At 40.4% G+C, this 12,264-nt stretch overlaps 1 protein-coding gene across 1 annotated transcript; it reads left to right on the plus strand.

Annotated features, from left to right (window-relative positions):
• The first annotated feature begins 1,082 nt into the window (after window positions 1–1,082).
• On the plus strand, window positions 1,083–12,096 carry smyd2a (SET and MYND domain containing 2a). Its single transcript, XM_035629097.1, has 12 exons — window positions 1,083–1,395; window positions 2,939–3,002; window positions 3,636–3,746; window positions 4,390–4,450; window positions 5,408–5,535; window positions 6,803–6,870; window positions 7,317–7,419; window positions 7,584–7,694; window positions 7,952–8,072; window positions 8,246–8,420; window positions 8,802–8,910; window positions 9,526–12,096. The coding sequence occupies exons 1-12, from the start codon at window positions 1,223–1,225 to the stop codon at window positions 9,607–9,609; spliced, it is 1,308 nt and encodes a 435-aa protein (XP_035484990.1). The 5' UTR covers window positions 1,083–1,222; the 3' UTR covers window positions 9,610–12,096.
• The last annotated feature ends 168 nt before the right edge of the window (window positions 12,097–12,264 follow it).

Below are 12,264 nucleotides of genomic sequence, written 5' to 3' on the forward strand. Positions count from 1 at the left end.
TCCAAAGATCTGTCTCAATATAAGCTCAGATTCAAATTTTAGAACAATGCCGATGGATCATTTTTATTTTGGGTAAGATGGGTTACTAGGACAAAGGCAATATGATTAATGCATTAGTTGACACATTCATAATGTATACAAGTTATGTTAACAACTTCTGTCACACTCAATTAGCCCCTTATCATTTGAAGAAATTCCCAAGTCTTATGCCCAAATTGTTATTTGTACAAATGACAGCCATGGTTCTGTATGTTCTATACAGAACCATGGCTGTCAGCACTGTAATATGAAGCACTTAAATCAATGATTCTCAAGAATGAGGTCCCTACGTCCCCAAGTTAGCGAGATAATATTAGGGTTTTGCCAGATGGTTGTGCAGAAGAAAAGAAAAAAGTAGTATTTTCGAAATAAAACGACATATTTTAGACTGGGAATTGTTTTTACATTAAATCCATAGCAGTGATAAGATCTGTATTAGAATCTCGGCATAATAAAACACAGTTTAACCACAAACTGCAGCCTCCAAAATAACCAAAACTTTGTCCATGAAGGTGTTGAATCAGGAGCAACTGGACATGGTTGTAGTTTCTTGAAGATGATTCACCTTCATCCAAGAGGCTTCTTCAGTTCTAACTAAGTTATGGTGAATCCCAGGCATTTAACCGCTGTGGGGTGTGGACCCAGAATGTTTTAAAATGAGAGTCATTGGAGTCACCTTTGCCCACACTGGTGTTGTGGTCACAAGAGGTTAAGTTGTTTTTAAGTCTCCTGGGAAAAGATAAAGGACAGCATTGTAAGTGGGAGAAAGATGGTGTCTCAGGCCTCCTCTTCCTCTGTTGAGAGATGGTTTCTCTATTTTAACATAGAGGCCTTCCTTCACTTCTCTTTCAAACCTTTTTTGTGAAAAAAGCCACATGAAATTCCATAGCATCCATATCAGTGAGCATTTTGGTTTAAAATGCATATTTCAAGGTTTGCATTTTCAATAGCTTTCACAGCTGTTAGTTCTTGTAAGCTGACGAATGTCAAACGTGACAGTGAGTTCTACCCGGTGTGGCGCCGCCTCTCCAGCAGGGGGCGGTACGAGCCACGCTCGACACACAGCACCGGAGAAGAAGCAGCGGCTCCGAGAGGCTGATCAGAGCCACTCGACAGACTCAGGTGGAGCCAGGTGGGATCACTCGGGGGGGATCCGTCCGAAGAGCCGTAGACTAGTGAAGCCATGAAGAACGAAGGCATCGAGGGGACGGAGAGGTTCCTGAGCCCGGACAAAGGCAGAGGCCTGCAGGCGCTGAGGCACTTCGCGGTGGGGGAGCTGGTGTTCGCCTGCCCCGCGTACTCCTACGTGTTGACGGTGAACGAGAGGGGAGCGCACTGTGAGCACTGCTTCACCAGGTAACATCCTCCCGCTGCACACGCAGACGGAACACAGGTGAACACGGGCCCAGGCGGGACGTGGAGCTTCGAGCTGCTCGTCCCGCTGGTGTCACTGTCGACACAGAACCGCGCGTCGGTCCAGTTGGACGCTGGCTAACCTCGGCCCCTTGCTAGGTTAGCTGGTAAACCCCCGCACAGCCCCCCGGCTGCTGCAGACTGAAGCAGCTCACCTGACCCCAGCTGACCCCGGGTGACCCCGGGTGACCCCCGTCGGGACAGTGGGGAACACAGGCACCACAGACATGTTGGAGACAGACATGTGACAAGCTGCTTTCTTGTGGTCTCACCGAGCCTGTTGATAAGCGCGTGCACACAGGCGCGATAAGCGCGTGCACAGTGTCACACAGGTGGGATGAACAGTTAAAGGAGCATTTCACCTAATGTGACATATCTGCTGGCAGCCTTACAGCTGATCAGGTGATTTGTGTGTTTTTTTTCTCACCTTCATGTTCATTCATTTTCCATTTAGAAGATAACTACAGCATGTAATTACCAGCCCACGGTTGCACCAGTGTTGATGCAGGATGTAGAGGGGTCTGAGAGGCCACGTGGTTCCGTCCAAAACATGAAATGAAGATTTAGATGCATTGGTACTTTATAAGGTTTAGTGCTCCAGCTTGCCAGCATGTCTCGCTGAGATGTGGTGACAGTCTTTATATTGCACTTCAGAGTTAAATGAACCCTAATCTCTCCTGGTCACACTGTCACTGACACACGTGCCTCTGACCCAAGTGAAGGTTGGTAGAGCAGTAAAAGGTTAGGGTGCTAAATATAGGTGTCCATTTGTCCCAGGAGAGGAGGAGCCAGGACAAGAGAAGGCCTCTGTGTGTGTGTGTGTGTGTGTGTGTGTGTGTGTGTGTGTGTGTGTGTGTGTGTGTGTGTGTGTGTGTGTGTGTGTGTGTGTGTGTGTGTGTGTGTGTGTGTGTGTGTGTGTGTGTGTGTGTGTGTGTGTGTGTGTGCGTGTGTGTCATTCAGTCACTCATTTCAACTGCACGTCTCTTGCTGTAATAAATCGGATATTTAAAACACACAATTTTCAACATCTGACTTTCAGCTGTTTCAAAATACACTGGTTATGTTTTTAGAATTTCTAGAAATATAATTCTAACTTCCAATTCTAATGCATATGTAGCAGTTAAGAATAAATGCTGTGGTTTGGCAACTAACTGAGTTCTGATGTTTGAGCCCAGGTGCTGTGAATCTGTATGTTCCATCTATTGTCACAGGACTTAAGAAAACCTACAAAACCAGTTCATTCACCATCAGGTTAACAATGAATTTACACATATGTAAATATCTCATGTATATCAACTAAAGTTTTAATTTATTCACGTATCTTCTCACTGAAAAGAATCTGGTAGAGTTGTCCGAATAGTTGAAGAAGGAAACTGTGTTATTTTAAATAGTGTGTTACATTTTACCCTTACTTATAAAACATCATCACTGTTGTTGTTTTGATAGTTGACGGGAACCATCATGTTGTGTTGTCATGTCACTACAGGAGAGAAGACCTTTTTAAGTGTGGCAAATGTAAGCAGGCCTACTACTGCAATGTGGACTGTCAGGTAAGAGTGCTTCATGGAGAGCATGTAGCTTATGTATGTGAGTATGTGTGCCAGTTTCCACAACTGAATAAAGGAACTGACCATGAATACATTTTAACATAATACATTTTTATAGAAATGTGTCCAACCAATATCTGTCCTGCTTTAATATTTGTCATTGAGCTCAAAACACAAGGCTTTTTCTTCACCATAGCAAAGAACAGAGTTGAGGTAAAGAAACTTCTTAAGGCGTTCTTGTGACTCAGACCCACCATGGCACCTTGGACCACACACAGAGAACCACTTCAGCAGAGACCCAGGCAGATGGAGAGCACACACGCGCAGTCTGCCTTAACTCTGGCTCTGTCTAGTTTTAGATTTAGATTTAGAAGTCACACTCGATGCACGGCATAAAATGTGTGTATGTGTGTGTGTTTGTGTCTCTGTCTGTCTGCCTGAGAGTTTTGCATTTGCCACTGTTGATGATAATTTATCAAGGATTTGTCTTCAGACTGTTCATGTTGTTTCTTTCACCTTCCTATTTTGTTTCATGCCATGTATTTTTCTGTCAAACAGAATTACTAGTAATAAAAGGGGGATTGTTGAATAATTTCTCATTTCTATCTTTTTCTGTGTGTTTATGTATTTATGCAGAGAGGCGATTGGACCATGCACAAGCTGGAGTGTGTAGCCATGTGTGCCTATGGGGAGAACTGGTGTCCATCAGAGACTGTCCGACTGGTGGCCAGAATTATCATGAAACAGGTAAAGTAATTAGAAGTAGGAAGAAACGTTTCAAAATCTTTATTTTTTATTTCATTATAAAATAAAAGATAATATCACAGAAAAACTGAAAAAATTAGAAGTGAGGTAAAGACAAAAGACTTCATCCCTCTAGATTCATGATCAAAACATTGCAGGACTGGACACGTTTTGATCTAAGAAAGCAAACAAAACTATATCTAACTATACATAACTGCTAATGGAACCTTGAATAAAGTAAATTATGAATACAATGTGTAAAAGCATAACCACTGAATGTTGAAGGTTATGTATCTTGTCTTGGCTCTTCATTTAATGCCTCACTTAGGCCACATTAAACAAATTGTGAGCCATTAAACAAAAAATATTATATTAAACTGTAGTTTTGGAACTTTAAAATTTCCTGGTGTTTAAATTTGACCTTCATGTTTACAGTGTTGGTCTCAGTTAACATCACTCACAGTACCTGAAACTGGTGCCGCTGTTGTCCAGGTGTTCTGAGAAGCATTGTCCTATGTGTTTTAATGACTTCTTAACAAAACCATTTCCTGTAATAAAGCAATATAATTAAAGGAGAAAGGTTTTGTTGTATTTTTCTATAGTTTGGATATTCTTTTTTATACCTCTTATGTCTTTCATGTTGCAGAGAGTCACAACAGAGCGCACCCCTTCAGAGAGGCTGCTACTGCTCAGAGAGTTCGAAGCCCGTAAGTGTCTGTTTGAATACTTGAGCGTGTATGTTTAATTACACATGCGTGAACTTTTAGTTACTTGATTTGGTGTGTGTGTGTGTGGATGTGTGAGATCTTCTTGTGTCTTTGCAGTTGTAGCAGCATGTCTATATATATCCTCTGCTGTAGCCTCCAGTCCTGGTTTTGTCCCTTTCGTTCCCCTTAATTTGCAGCAGCACTGGGACTTAAATCCCGAGCTTCTGGGTGCTGTAATTTCATGATCACTCCCCTCCTTTAACAACTTCTGCCCTGTGCCCTGGGGCAATGTAAATACACTGTACTTTGATCAAAGTACTACGACAGTGAGTGTATTAGCCAAAACACAAAAACGTGTGTGACTTGTCCCATCTCAGCACCCACTAACTGTTTTCTCTGCTCCGTCTGGTATTATCATTTAATCTGAAGGCTCAGATGTGTCATCAGTGGATTGTCACAGAATCAACCTTCACACCTGTCCCTCTCGCACACAAAGCAAATTTGTGGCCAGCTGCTGCATGCGGCCGCCAGTCTGTGTCAGCATGTGTGAGTTTGTGTGACTGACAATGACACATGGACTGTGGCAGTGGCATTTTGTACACTCGCCAACACTGAATGGTGCCATGTGGTAGATATCTATGGAAGTGATAACAAACCACATCAAAACTCTTACAGATAATGTTCTCAATCAATAGCTTTTCCCATTATCATTGAAAGCAATTTTAAAACTGTATTGCTGATAGATGCAGCAATGATACATGTTTTTTTTTTTTACCTGGCTGGCCCTCATGTTCTTCAGGGCTTTTGCATATTTAACCTATGTTTGGTGTCTTGTTTGTGGTTTTCTGACATGTTTTTGACTTTCTTTCCCTCTTTTTATTCTTTGTTCTTTTTCCATTCTTGTCCTCTGTGTCTCCATTTTCTTTTGGGCTTTTTCCGTTCCATTGCCTCCTCCAGATTTAGACAAGATGGACAGCGAGAAGGAGGAGATGAACCAGACAGACATAGCAGCTCTGCATCACTTCTACTCCAGACACATCAGTGACCTGCCAGATGAGCAGGCTCTCACTGAGCTCTTTGCACAGGTATCATTTAATTTAATTCTTTGCCAGAAACACTGTGGGAATTTTTTCAAACCAAAAGTTTCTTTAGTTCCACACTCTCTCTCAGCCTTTGCCTTGTCTATCTTAAAGGCTTCGTCATGGGTTTGGATGTGTTGTTGCTACAGTATTCTGTGCAATCTTTCTGCATCAGCAGCAGTAAAACTGGGTTCATCTGTGTTTTTGTGTGCGTGCGTGCGCGCACGTGAGTTTGATTATTTCTAAATATACAAATGCAGCTTCCCAATTTCTTTTATTTTTTCCTATTGTGAGCAATAACAGTGAGAGGTAGTGCTGTGCTGCATTACAGACCTGGAGTCAGTCCCAGACGATGAGATTGAATGCGACTAAGCAGCTGCCGGTGTGTCACCTAAACCAGCTGCTGTTCTTGCATAGAGAAATGTTAAATTGATTGTCAGTATAAATCTGAGGATATATATATTTTTTAATTTCCTTAGATTTTAATATGTGATGTTAATGCTCTGGACACATTCTATGCTCAAGCCGCCTCTTAACTGCGAAACAGAAACCTAATCATTACAATTTTGAAGAATATCTAACTATGAAAAAATGAATAGGTCCTCCCTAAATTTGGAGCAATATATTTTTGATTGCTGTTGCTATGAATCCACTCACTGATTGAAAACTTTCCCAGAAGGATCCTGGATCCTGGTTTGGGTGTGTTTCATTACTGTCGTGTGATTGTTTAGGGGAGTATCTGACACACAGACAGGTGTTGACCTTTCTTGTTCTGTGGGAGGATGTGCTGGGTTGCAACATACACACACATATATAGACACACTGTGCAAATATAGTGTGTTTACATGTGCACACTACTCAGACTCAGACAATTTTAATACTTATGTTCACATGTATTTTCTTGCCTCTTACTGTGCCCATCATGCACTCATTACACACTGGAACACACGTTGAGTTGAAGCCATGATCTAAACTCCCACTGATATTGCCTATTTAACTGTACAGCATTTAGCTCTGTAATTTAATCTGTCTGACCGTTCTCCCATCAGTGAAAATGGCCTCTTTGGCTTCTTATCTCTGGCTACATTTAATCCGCACCACTGCATTTTGTACTTCTCAGTGGAAAAGGTGTTATAGCACAGTAGAGCAGAGGGTGGTGCAAGTTTTATTATCGTGTTACTCACCCTGCTGTTCTGTCTCCAGCTGCATCTGTTTGTCTCATCTCTCTGTCTCTGTCCCTTCTTCTCCTTCTCATTTTTCTTTGTTTCTCCAGGTGAACTGTAATGGTTTTACAATAGAGGACGAGGAACTCTCCCATCTGGGATCAGCGGTTTTTCCTGAGTAAGTAGTTCACTGTCATATCTTGGTCATTGTTCAAGAGTTATTTCAATCATCAGTTTAGTTACTGCAATGATATAATACAACTGGAAAAAACAGTGTTAGCAGCATGTCATCAGATTGAATTAAAACAATAATTTGATTATTCCATCTGTCTCATTGTGTCCATGCTCAGACTCCTTGTCATTGCCACTTCCTGTTTCTGAGTCTCACTGTTCTGTTAATTGATTTCATACATTTAGCAGTTTCTTTTTAAAGCTCCTAGACCCCAGCTGCTTATTATTTTAGTCTTTGTCTATCTTTTCTTTGTCAGTGTAGCATATATTGTACATAAACCATCATGTTGTCCCAACATCTTATATCTGCTAAATTTCATGCTTTTCTCAACATTCTCTGATTTCTTAATGCTTTATTTGACGTTTTTGTACTTCTTTTTTTCTTCCTTCCAGTGTAGCACTGATGAATCACGGCTGTAGTCCTAATGTCATAGTGACCTATAAAGGCACAGTGGCTGAGGTCAGAGCAGTTCAGGAGATAAACCCTGGAGACGAGGTGAGAAAATGCAGGACACATTTCACAAGAAGATGCTAGATCCAATTTTCAGATCAAATGCAATTACAGAAATACAGATGTTTATTATTGTGTTTATTCTGATTGATGCAAAATGGCCAAGGTTTTAAAAATATCTTCACCCCCCCCCCCCTTCCTCTCCATAGATCTTTAACAGTTACATCGACCTGCTCTATCCAACAGACGATAGAAAAGAGAGGTTGTTAGATTCCTACTTCTTCACATGCCAGTGTACAGAGTGCACCACCAAGTCTAAGGTATTGTTGACTTATATTTTCTCAATCTCATACATTTTCATTCAGTTTTTGAAAACACGTATTTGATATATAGAATATAGATGTGGTTAAAAAACAACAACTTGCTCATTGATTTGAAAATTCTATTGGAATTAGAAATTAGGACACAGTAGGTGATACTGTACAGCCGTTTACATTACCTGCTTGAAGCTTATCTTCTGTAGGATGTTGTTACTAAACAACAGTTTCTCATGTCATGTCTTTTCATCTCTGTCCAGGACAAAGCAAAAATGGAGATCAGGAAGCTGAGCTCTCCGCCAACACAAGAGGAAATTCAATCCATGGTCCATTATTCCAAGAATGTCATCGAGGAGTTCAGGAGGGCCAAACACTACAAGAATATCCTCTTGTGCTGACTATTATTGTGTTTTTTTTCTTTTCAATTTGTTCTTTCTATTGTTCCCTTTCAGTCTGTCACTTTGTCTTCTCTCATTATGAATGACAGCCTTTTATTGCTCTGCCCCTTCTTCTTTTGTTTCATTCTCTGTCATTATTCCTTGACGCACTGGCACCTCCCAGTGAGCTGCTGGAAATGTGTGAGCTCAGTCAGGAGAAAATGGGGGCTCTATTTGCAGACACCAACGTCTACATGCTGCACATGATGTATCAGGCCATGGGTGTCTGCCTCTATATGCAGGACTGGGACGGTGCTATGAGCTATGGAGAGAAGATCATTCACCCATACAGGTACATTGGTGTATAATGCAGACACACAGCAGGGAGGCGATTACAGTGGATCAATCAGTTGTACAGCAACAGTTTTGTCAGACAATCGTGACCGATTATAAGGCCCTGAAGACAAGTCCAGTGGCTGATGGGCTGGCAGTCCGTCAGTTACAATTCAACATCTGTCTTTTAAAGTGAGTGGAGTTCTGGAGATTTTGTAGGGCATAGACTCAGTTCCCCAGAGCTCTGTAAGTTCGTTTAGACAAAGTTATTGTAAAAATGTGGATTTGGATTCCTATTTTAGTCTTTTAATCATTTGTTTCAACCATAAATTTGATTATTACAGCACCACCTTGGACCTGACCCATAATTATAGATCACGTCTCGTTTCTCTCTCTGCAGTGTGCATTACCCAGCCTACTCTCTGAATGTGGCGTCTATGTATCTGAAACTGGGACGTCTGTATTTGGGACTGGAAAAGAAGAAGCCAGGAGTTAAGGCTCTAAAGAAGGTAATTATTGACAAACATCTTGTCCATTGGTGTATTGATTGATGGCAAACTGAAGTTCTGCAAAGCAGAAGGAAGAGTCAGCGGTTAAACGCATATAATCAAAACAACTACCTAAATGTTCAATGTGTTACTGGGCTTTAGGGCGATTTATCGTCAGAAATTGAATATAACATTCATAATTATGTTTTTTATTAGTATTGAATCATCTGAATGAAGACCTTTGGGAGCTGGTCTTCTTACTGCTATGTTGCACCACCATGTTTCTACAGTAGCATTAAATGGGCAAACCAAACACTGGTTCTAGACTCGAGGGACTTACACATATTTTGACACTGTGAATGGGACTGAAGGGGAGGTTGAGGTGAGCATTCACATCATGATGTCACCACATCCTTCACACTGAACCTTTAATTATGTTATGAGAGTTCAGGCAATTGAAGCTCATGTACAAGCTTTGATCCACATAGTCCCACAACTGAATCTACTTAATGTTAGTGTCCTAAGCTGCATTGCTATTTTTGGATGAACCACATCAGACATTCTCCTTTTGATCAGCTGTCATGGAAGAAGTGTGTCCATGGTTTGAAAAAGAATATATTTTTGTCATGTTTCCAGGCATTGGCCATCATGGAGGTGGCTCATGGGAAAGATCACCTTTATGTAGCAGAAGTCAAACGAGAAATCGAAGAGCAGAAGTAAAGGAGGAGCAGCTGAAGGAGCAAAAATATTAAAGACAGAGGCACTTTGATGAGGAACCTCTCTAAAAGCAACAACAACATAAATACACATCACAACTGCATGGCATGTATCTTATACCTCTTTGTTTTTTTAAAACCTTTTTCATTTCCCACCTGCCACTCTTTAGGCAGTTTTGTTTTTCATGTCGACCGTCAACGTATTCAGGTGGAGGACAACCACGTTTTGCATCTACAGCAGCCTGTGAAACATGGACTTGAAAGCAAACAAATTGGGATTACATTTTTGGAATTAAAAAAAAAAATGTCTAAAGAAGTTCTAACCTTGAACTTAATTTGAAAATATGGGTTTTTGTGTGTTGAAGCTCATTAAATCCATTCAACACCAATACTGTTATTCGAAAAGATTCTCATCAGCAGAAAAAAAACTATATTTAAAGCTGCATTTTGGAAGGAACAAAGGAATCATGTAACAGCTACTTTTCCATTGAGGGGGATTTTTGCCATTTAAAAAAAATAATTCTTTTGGGGTCTGAAATCTTTGACTGTGTTCTGTGGACCCATCCTCAGACCACGGGGCGGCACAGTTTCACTCCAGAGCAGTTGCTCATGATCTGAAAACTCTGTACAAGACGGTGAGTAGTTTTTACAGAGGGCATTACTACTTCACAACCAATGCATTTTTATATTCTATCAAATATTCAGCAACAAAGTTTCTGGCTTCAATGATTCTTGTTTAATCTGAGAAATAGAATGACCATGTATCAGGTACTCTGTAGCACTGCAGAAGAGAATACAAATAACTATTCCTGAATCAATAACCAATAGTTTGATTGGTTTGTCTTACAATGTTTTGCTTGTTTTTAAGAAGCAGGAGAAGTGTTGCATGTTTTATTGTTTATATTGTGTTTGTGTGCTTTTGTGTTCAGTTTGTTTATTGCATATCAGGATTGATGACCAAAAGGGCAATGGGTTTAAATGACAAGGAGCCAGCTATAATTCACAGTTTACCAATAAAGTCACAGTGAAGACATTGGTACTATAACCTGACCAGTGACTCTGGATCAGAGCCCCTTTGCTCTCAGGAAGAAAAAAGGTGCAACACTGTAGCAAATGTTGCCTTTTGAATTACATCATTGTTCCTCATTAGTGTTTTCTCATAAGCATCATGAGGGTATATTGTCAGAAATTAAAATCACTTGGGCAGAATATGAATGTGCAGCATGACAGATAGGAGCAACTATACCTTTTACAGTTTATTAAAGCAAAACTATGGGGATAATATGATCGTCCTCACAATATAAGCAACTTTATAATCAGCATGAATAGTTCTCAAAGAAGAGGAATTCATCTCCCTTTAAATTATTTGTTAAGAGAGCTAATTTTTGCACTCTTAAGCAAAATAGACTGAAATTATTGAAATACCATGGTAATCATCTATTGAACCAACATGGCAACTTTTTTAAGAAAGTTTTACCTTAAGCATGGATGGGTACTAAAGCCTTTTCATCAGTGATACAGTCGGTTGTGACTAAGAAAGCCATGTTGACAACATGGTTGTTCATAAATGCTGGAAGAGTTTTCCCTTCGCTGCCAACCAGAACGTCATTAGCAGGAGGTGGAGCAGTTAAAGGTCATAACACTGTAGTATTCTCTCTACTGTAGATTTAACTAAATCAGTATATAGAAAAATCAAGTTAAAAGCAACTGGACTTGCTGTCTAAAGTTAGTGTTTTGAATCGACGACTCCGCATGCAGTGTGTGAAGGAGGCTTTAAAAATATGATAGTAATGAAAATTATTACTGTCTGTCAGGTGACTTCCCTGAAGTCTTAACACACAGAGGAACCAGTGCAAGTCAGATCTAATTCCTCCTTTTGTTTCGTACCGGTAGCTAACCCTTTAGGATGCAGCTTTATGCACCACATGGATGTGGGTTACTGAGGGGTGGAAATGTCCCATGATGTCCCATGTCATATTTGTAGCAAATATAATATGCGCAGTTGACTCTGTCACCTGTAAAAAGGAATCTAGCCGGTGCCTGCCTTACAGCTTTGCATAGATAATCCAAAAGCACCCTTTTAGCAACTCCTTTTGAGTGTTTGTTGATCTTCTGTTCAGACAAAGGAGGGTTTGCAAGTGGCAGAAGCCAAAAACCATCTAAATTCTATTTTGCCAGATTCAAGCATCAACAGGATCAAAGTGCACATGATTTATTTTAATTTTTCTGAAATTAAAAACCTGTGGCACAAGGAGTTAAACATTAATAAAATCCATACTTGTGCTGCACACAGACGATCAGGTGTAGACTAACTGAACAGGTCGCCCACATGATGTTTTCTGACGTCTCTGTTATGAACTGTTAGCAGGCATGAATGATATTCTAATGGTATGCATAATAACTGCATAAAGTCTGAGCCTCTGAACCTTTCTGTATCATGTCAATGGAACTCAATAAATTATAGTAGAGTACTTGCTCTGCTATAAATACCTTTTCTTGTTACTTGTTCACCTGATGTGTTATGCACTAATTTTGATCCTTCTGTAGTTTCTTGTCTTCAGTTTCTTCACCTTTTCAATCTCACATTTCCTCATGATGTCAGCAGACAAGTAACTTCACAACACCTGGGTGGTCTCAGCATGAAGTCATTTGATTCAAT

The sequence above is a fragment of the Scophthalmus maximus genome, chromosome 4, assembly GCF_022379125.1.
Source record: "Scophthalmus maximus strain ysfricsl-2021 chromosome 4, ASM2237912v1, whole genome shotgun sequence".
Classification (NCBI taxonomy): Eukaryota; Metazoa; Chordata; class Actinopteri; order Pleuronectiformes; family Scophthalmidae; genus Scophthalmus; species Scophthalmus maximus.